The 8,677-nt window shown below is 40.6% G+C and overlaps 1 protein-coding gene across 1 annotated transcript in view; it reads left to right on the forward strand.

Annotated features, from left to right (window-relative positions):
- Positions 1-8,677, forward strand: part of DCLK2 (doublecortin like kinase 2) — a gene marked incomplete in the record, with an annotated part of 212,251 nt that overhangs the window by 21,272 nt on the left and 182,302 nt on the right. Inside the window, 1 exon segment of the mRNA XM_027765892.1 lies at positions 7,981-8,315. Coding sequence (XP_027621693.1) covers positions 7,981-8,315 — 335 coding nt within the window.

Genomic DNA, 8,677 nt, shown 5'->3' on the forward strand with positions numbered 1-8,677 from the left:
AGTTTTCCTGGTATAGCACTCCCTTCAGAACTTCTTGGAGAGCTGGTCTGGTGTTGGTAAATTCTTCCAGGTTTTGTTTATCTGAGAATATTCTTTTTTCTTCCCATATGAAAGATAATCTTGACAGGTGTAGTATTCTTGGTTGAAACTGTTTTCACTTAACACTTTGAATGTATTTTTTCATTCTTTCCTTACTTGCATTGTTTCTGATGAGAGGTCTGATGTTAACCTGATTGGATAACCTTTATAAGTAACCTGATGTTTCTCTCTTGCCAATTTTAGTATCTTGTCTTTGTCTAGATTTGGCCAGTCTGGCTATGATGTGCCTTGGAGAAGATCTTCTTAGGTTGATTCTATTAGGGGTCCTTTGTATTTCTTGAGCCTGGATATTTGCAGACCCAAGAAAGATTTAGAAGGTTTTTTTCCAAGATTTCAATGCTCTTATTAGTTTCCTCACCTTCTGGGATACCGATTATCCAGATGTTTGGGCGCTTAATGGTGTCTAGTATTTATCGTATAGTATTCTTTTTTGGTTCTTCTCTCAGTTTATTTTTGGTTGTTTTTTTCTAGATCAGAGGTTTTGCCTTCAACATATGAGATTTGATTTTCTGCATGAACTCATCTTCTTTTAATACTTTTGAGGGAGGTTTTGATTTCCTGAATGGCATTCTTCATCTCTAATAGCTCCATTCGATGCTTTTTTATGGTGTGTATTTCCTCTTTCAGGTCATCGAAGAACTTCAGCACCTCATGGAACTCATCATCTCTTTTCTTCTGCATCTTCTGAAGTTCACTATCTCTCAGCTCTTGCATCTCATTTAGTTTTGTCACTATGAATATTCTGAATTCTCTATCAGATACTTCTATGAGATCTACTCCACTGTCTGTAGGTGATGAGGGATTGTTTTTTTTCCCTTAGGGGAGAGATATTTCTCATGTTTCTTGTGCCTCTGCAGTTGTTTCTGGTCATTCTGTGACAAAATCTATCCTCTACTGTGCTTTGCAATGTATCCACAGAAAGATTAGTAGTTCAGATTTCTAAAAAGAAATTTCTTCATTAAAGCAGGAGGCTCAATAAGTGGTGAAGATTTCAATGATTCTAAAAGTATTTAGATGCTTGGCTACTATGCACCTAGGCCTATCAAGACATTCAGTGTGTGGAGAGTAAAGCTTAGAGTGGGAAAGTAAGGATTAAAAAAGAATTTTTAAAAAGCTAGAAAAATACTACCAAAAAAGAGGAAAACATTTTTTTTACATGTAAAAAGTGAAAAACCACGCAGTGCACTAGTTTTAAAACTGCTTCTTGTCTGAATATTTTGGGAGTCTAGGAGATGGAGCCTAGAGCGTAGCTTCCCTGAACACACCAGGACACACCTCGGCTTTAAAATGGCTTCTTGTCTGAATATTTCAGGAGTCTAGGAGATGGAGCCTAGAGCGTAGCTTCCCTGAACACACCAGGACACACCTCGGCTTTAAAATGGCTTCTTGTCTGAATATTTCAGGAGTCTAGGAGATGGAGCCTAGAGCGTAGCTTCCCTGAACACACCAGGACACACCTCGGCTTTAAAATGGCTTCTTGTCTGAATATTTCAGGAGTCTAGGAGATGGAGCCTAGAACATAGCTTCCCTGAGCATGCTAAGACACACTTCAGCTTTCAAATGACTTCTTATCTGAATATTTTGGGCTCTACATGAAATGGTTTTTAAAGAAATTCTCCATTAGGAACCACCAGAAGAGAGGGAAAGAATAAATGATTCTGAGAAATTAATATGTAGAAAGCTCAGAGGACAACAGGTGCACCTAAGAGTGACATAATTTTTAAATTTTATTTTTAAACATTTTATTATTTATTTTAGAGATTTTTGCCTTAGGGCACATGTGCTCATCATAGAGAGACAGAGACAGTGAAAGGGAAAGTGAGAAATCACCCGCAAAGGAGGTGGCCACATGGCAATCCCTTCTCCTCCCAGGATCTTGGCCATTGCATGCACAAGCTACTGGCATGATTTTCAAGCCACTGGGTCCAGGACTCAAACTGCGGTTGGTCATGTGGGAGTCCAGCAACATAACTGCTATGCCATCTACTGGCTCCAAATTTTTATATTTTAACCATTAAATGTCCTATACCTACAGAATGGTCATAAAACATGTGCAAGCCTAGTGAGTTATTATAAAGCAAACACTTCTGTGACTATTAGCCGTGTCAAGATACAGAGCACTGCCGTCACTTGAGAAGCTTTCTCTCTTCCCAGTTACAACTGTTCCCTCCCCAGAGGTATCAGTAGCTTGGCTCTTGCTTTCTTTTATAATGGTGCTGTCCATTATTTGACCACACCATAATCTATGTAGCCATTCTCCTGTTGGGTATGATGATTGATTGCTCTCTTTCATTATTGGCAATGCTTCTATGAATGTACAAGTGTAGATAAATTGTATTCATGTACATCACTTTCTACAGGATGTTTCCTTCAGTGAATTTCTGGTTCATGGGATCTGCATATGAACTTAGAAAATGCCAATTTTTTTTTCCCCTAGGCAATTAAATCAACTTAAAATCCTTAGAGTATGAAAGTTCCTATTGCTTTACCTTCTTGTTAAGGTCACTTTGTCTTGATAGAATGTTCAAAAAAAAAAAAGAAAGAAAGAAAAAAAAGACAAGGGAGGAGGAAGGGGGGAGGATTATTTGAAATAATATATGTAACAAATGAGAATAAGAGGGTATGATGAGTTTGGAAGGAAATTGCAAATATGTTGGAATTAAGTTAGGATCCTGTGGAGAGTGTGGGAGTTGTGGCTGGAAGCATGCGGTGTGCAGAGGAGACTGGCCTTTAAGGGCAGTGGAGAGACACCGACATTAGATGTATATTTTTAAAAACTTGCTGTGACAGCTATGTGGAGGAGACAGAGTGAGGTCTGGATACAGGGAGCTTACCAACCCCGGTCCAGGGAAAAATGAGAAAAGGCGGAGTAGAAGGAGCTGCTTTCTGGAGACGTTCAGACCAAAGCCAGACACCCATTCTGTTTTGCCAACTCTGCGGAATGGGGGGGGGTGGCAGAGAAGTGGGAGTCTTGGGATTTGCTGAGGTGACTGTACAGGGGGTAATTTCATTCATTAGGCTTGGAATTGAACAAGAGAGTTTGAGGTCAGGGTGGCAGTAATAGAGAGCGAGGTTAGTTTTACATATGCTGCATCTGGTAGACCCAGAGATGATCCAGAGATACTCTGTAAATGGTCTGAACTCAAAAGAAGGGTCGAGGCTGGGTATCACCTCAGTGTTTGTGTCCTTAGAGTATAGGTCGAAGCTATGGATGTAGAAGCTGCCAAGAGAAGGTCTGAGGAGGATGAGGGACCCAGATGGGTAAGGAAAGAAGACCCTGAGAGATAGCACAAGAAGGAACAACAAAAAGTGAAGGGTTGGGCCAGCTGGTAGCATGGTGGGTAAGGCACTGGATCGCACATGGCTGACTGCACAGTTTGAGTCCCAGACCTAATGGCCTGAGAGGAGGATAGGGAAGGGATTGTGGCATGGTCATCCCACTAGGGGGTGCTTTCTCTGTTTCTCTCTCCCATTCTCTCTCTCATGAATACACATGACCTATGGCCAAAAAAAAAGGGGAGAGGTAGGTTAAACTAAAAGATACTAGATCAGAGAAGCTAAAGGAAAAGGTGTCCAAGACCTTAGAATGCCCCAATTCAAATTAGCCATAAAGCCATGCTTTGCATTGGGCAGTTAGGGAAGAAGAGCTTGGGGTTTGGGATGAGCGTCCTTTCAGCAATGGAGTGCAGGCAGCAGCCACACCCCAGTGACCTTAGAGCAAGTAGGGGTGATGAAGTGGGAAACCTGATGAGGCTGGCAGTGACTGGAAGCCAGAAGGTGGGTAGAGAGAGAGATGAGGATTGAAGAGGGCAAGATCCATGTGCTTAAGGTAGGGAACTCTGGTGTATGCTCCTGTAAAAAGGGAAGCAAGAAAAAGCATGAAGTATGAAGAAGCAGAGGACAAGTCCCAGTAGAGGTACCTAACTTTGAACAGAAGGAGGAGAGCCCTGAGATGGGAGAGGAGATGGGAATGCTTCACACAGGTGGAAGTATGTTTGGACAGATGCCATTGTAGGAAGCCCTAGCCATGCCACTAGAAGGACTCTGAAAGGTTGGAAGACTTTCTTTTTTAAAGAATTATTTATTTTCTTTATTTATTCATTTATTTTAATTTGACCAGAGAGAGAGAGAGAAAGAGAGAGAGAAAGTGAGAAAGCAAGCCACTAGGTCTGGGACTCGGACTCTGGTTGGCCATGTGGGAGTGTCCAGCACTTTAACCACCACACCACCTGCTGGTCCCAAGATTGAAGACTTCCTAGTTCATACTGTACTTAAACACAATAAAGTTATATAACTACCGTACACTTTATCCATCCTTTTTGCATGCAGAAAACAGTTCTTGTCTGTGTATTCTCATCAGAATTTGCAAAATGGTAACCCCCACCCTGTCCCTTATGGAAAAGAACTGGAAAGAGAGTTGGGGTGATAAATATGTATGTATATATCTCAGTTCTCTTTAGTCGCAGACCACTAGGAACATGCCTATAGTTGAACGAGTGGGTGAGGAAGAACACACATTATAGGCTACCAGGGGTGTGGCAGTAAAAGGATGTTAGAACCTTTCATAGGAGTTGGGCTTTGGTTGGGTAATTTTTAAGAGGTCTAAGGGAGCAGGGACTTACTTTATGTTGGGTACCAACAGAAGGTAGGAAAATTATTTTATTTTCAATATTGCCAGAAGGTACATATACTTGACAGACAGAGACAGGTGGGGGCAGGGTGGGAAAGCACCCCCCCCATAGGAAATGATCACACCACAATCCCTTCTCTATTCCCCACTCCTCTTGGGATTTTGGGCATGACTCACATGCTCCCAGCGTGTTTTTTTGTTTGTTTGTTTGTTTGTTTTTCTTTTTTTTCGGAGAAGTTTTCACTATAGGGCGTGTGCACTCGCCAGACAGAGAGAGACAGACAGAAAGTGAGAAATCACCCCCCAGGGGGGATGACCATGCCACAACCCCTTCTCCTCCATTCTCCTCTCGGGATCCTGGGCACTCATGCACATGTGCCTGGCGTGAGTTTAAGCCACCGAGTCCAGGACTCGAACTGCGGTCAACTTCGTGGGAGTCCAGCGACATAGCCATTACGCTAACTGCTGGTCCCCCAGCGTGTTTTTAAAACTGTCAGATTTAGGACTTGAACCACGGGGTTGGTCAGATGATATTATAATGAAATTCAGGTCTAGCTGAGAAGGGTCTGTTCTAGATTTTGGGGACTGCTCTGTTTTCCATGTCTATATATGAAACAAATATATCTATATTATACACATACTTATCTCCTACTGTAATTCTAATTTTTAATGAATTTTTAATTTTGCTGACTATAAATTTTTTTCATACTGTATTCAGTTTTATTAAAAATACTTTTAAAAATACTTTTTTTCCCTTTTTTTTTTTTCTATAGATTTTTTCTAGAGATTTTTGCTATAGGGTGCACGAGCTCACCAGAGAGACAGAGAGTGAGAAATCACCCCTCTCAGGAGGGAATGGCCACACCACAATCCTTTCTCCTCCATTCTCCTCTCTGGATTTTGGGTACACAGGCACACACACCTGGTGTGAGTTTTAAGTCGTCAGGTCCGGGACTTGAACTGCAGTTGACTTCATTGGAGTCCAGTGACATAACCATTACGCCATCTGCTGGTCCCATGTTAAAGATTGTTTTCATAAACAATCATGGTATTTCAGACAGGATATGGGCAGTCATTAACGAATGAAGGGGATTTCTTTACCTATTTCATTCTGACATTCTGAATGCAGTCAAGACTCAAAATGCAGCCAAACTGAAAATGCACATTTCTGGGCTGATATGTCCGCAGTGTAGGGACTGACTGATCAAGACAATCTGATACGTTAAATTTTCTCTTGTTTGATTTCTTTTCAGCATTGTTTTTTCTTTTTATATTGGGAAAGCTTTCTCCTCAGTGGACTTCTCCCTACCCTTTAAAAAAATATGTATTTTATCTTACTAAGACTCTTTTGTTCCTTCCATCTTATATTTTAGATACAACATAAAATTACATTTTTATCATAGATAAAAATACTAAGAGCTTTTTGAGGTGAGAGTTCTATTTATAAAATTAAAACCATAATTTGTTTATTTTTGTCCAATCATATACATACATGGGACATACAGTTGTATCTTCTTAAGTTGATACCTATTTTTCAAATAAGGTGCCATTTTCCTAGATGATCATGCTGTGAAAATGATTTCGGTAGACCTACAGAGACGCAGAGTTTCTAAGTGGTAGTGGGGTGTTAGATTTCAGATAGTGGTGTAGACACAGTGTCAAAGCCTGGGTTGGTTCCCTGATTATCCTGGGCAGTGTTCTAGTTATACTTTTAAGTAGAAGACATCGTTCTCCTTTTTAAATCCTTCTCGTCTGCCTGATCCATTATTGAACTATTCATATCCCTTTGGGAGTCTCTAAAGTTCTTCTTTAATCAGAATTTTAAGAACATCATGTTAATAGTTAAATATAATATTGATAATAATAGATTTTCTTCAGGAATTCTCTTTCACTATGTTTTGTTTTAGGCATCCACAATGCTTAAGACCCATCTAATGTAATTATTATATTAAGAATGAGTCTATTATACTGACAATATAAAAAAAAATAGTGGATTCTTTATGAGTTACAAGATACTTCAGAGAAGCAAAGTCTAACTCTCTCACCTAGTATGTCAAAAAATCAAGATTAGAACTAGATGACTTTTGAGTTTCCAGAAAGAAAAAATATGGTATCTCATTGAATTGATAAACTAATTGGCAAAAGGTGTAGGTTTTATGTTGTAATTAATAAAAAACAAGCTGAAGATTTCATGAGTAATGGACACATCACTTAATATCCTTTCCTACGTAAGTATACAAAGAAAAGGATATGTTTTTAAACTTACTAGTTATTTTGCATTTACATTCTTTCATTAAAACAAATGCCTAAGTCCTAGTTCTCTGAAGTACCAAAACTCTTCCTTCATTTTTATGGTGCTTTGTTAAATGAATCAGTAATTCTTTTTCTTTTTTTTGGAGAGCTTTTTGCTACAGGACGCATGCGCTCACCAGAGAGACAGAGAGAGACATGGAGGACAGAGAGTCAGAAAGTGAGAAATCACCCCCCAGGGGGGATGGCCATACCACAATCCCTTCTCCTCCATTCTCCTCTCAGGATCTTGGGCACGCATGCACATGCACCCAGTGTGAGTTTAAGCCACCGGGTGCAGGACTTGAACCGTGGTCGACTACATGCGAGTTCAGCGACACAGCCATTATGCTAACTGATGGTCCCATAAATCAGTAATTCTAAAACTGAGTAAAGTTTAGTCATGTATGTGAAGATACTGTGATTATTAATTGATTAGGACAGACATGCATAATTGGAAGAAGGAAAATAGTTTCACTTTTATATGAATACATTATTTTGTGATGTAATTGTCTCTGTTGGTTTATTTTTCTTTGTATTTTTTTTTTTTTTTGGTGTGGTTTTTGCTAAGTGAATTAATAGGCCTTTGGAACTAGGCAGTGCTTTAGAATTCAGCTGACTTGGTTATTTCACTCTGGATGATGATACTGAGAACGAACACATGGAGAAATAAATGAGCTAAGGTGACGGATTTGGTCAAAGTAAAGCCCTGGTCTCACTCTATTCTCTTCGCCCAGAGCTCTCCACTCTGTGATCCATGTTATTCTCTCAACACCAATAGAGACTCTGTTTAAGGGCAGAGGAGGTGGGAGGATGCCAAAGGAGAAGGTGCATGGCTCATTTTGGTGACCCTGTTAAATTTAGGCGTTCACTTACTGGGACTCCGGCACCTGTTCTTCAGATAAAATGCTTCCACAGTGAGCATCATCATGCTAATAAAATGAATGTTTTTTGCTTTTTAGGTGAGAGTTACGTGTGTGCATCCAACGAACCATTTCGTAAAGTCGATTACACCAAAAATATCAATCCGAACTGGTCTGTGAACATCAAGGGGGGGACCCCCCGAGCCTTGGCCTCCTCCTCCTCCGTGAAAAGCGAAGTCAAAGAAAGCAAAGATTTCATCAAACCCAAGTTGGTGACTGTGATCCGAAGTGGAGTGAAGCCCAGAAAAGCCGTGAGGATCCTTCTGAATAAAAAGACTGCTCATTCCTTTGAGCAGGTCTTAACAGATATCACCGAAGCCATTAAACTCGACTCAGGGGTGGTCAAGAGGCTCTGCACCCTGGATGGAAAGCAGGTAAGATGCTTCCAGCCCCCAGCTCCCTCTCGCTTTGCTGTGCCCTGTACCCTGTGACACAGACGAAAGTGGGAGTTATTAGTCTGCTGGAAACTGCTCAGTCAGTCCTGCTGGAGGAGAGAGAGAGAAAGAGAAAGAGAGAGTGTGTGTGTGCGTGTGTGTTTGTGTGTGTACATGCACGTGCACTTGTGCTTTATCAAGAAGAACGTAAGTGACTTCCATTTCCCCAAATACCTCAATAATAAATATATGAGAAGTTTATTATACTGTTTTCGGTTATCGAAAGGGATAAATCTGGGACCAGCACATGGCATAATGGTTACATCGCTGGACTCCCACGTAGTTGACTGTAGTTCAAGTCC

This window comes from Tupaia chinensis, unplaced genomic scaffold, assembly GCF_000334495.1.
Source record: "Tupaia chinensis unplaced genomic scaffold, TupChi_1.0 Scaffold139871_1, whole genome shotgun sequence".
Classification (NCBI taxonomy): Eukaryota; Metazoa; Chordata; class Mammalia; order Scandentia; family Tupaiidae; genus Tupaia; species Tupaia belangeri.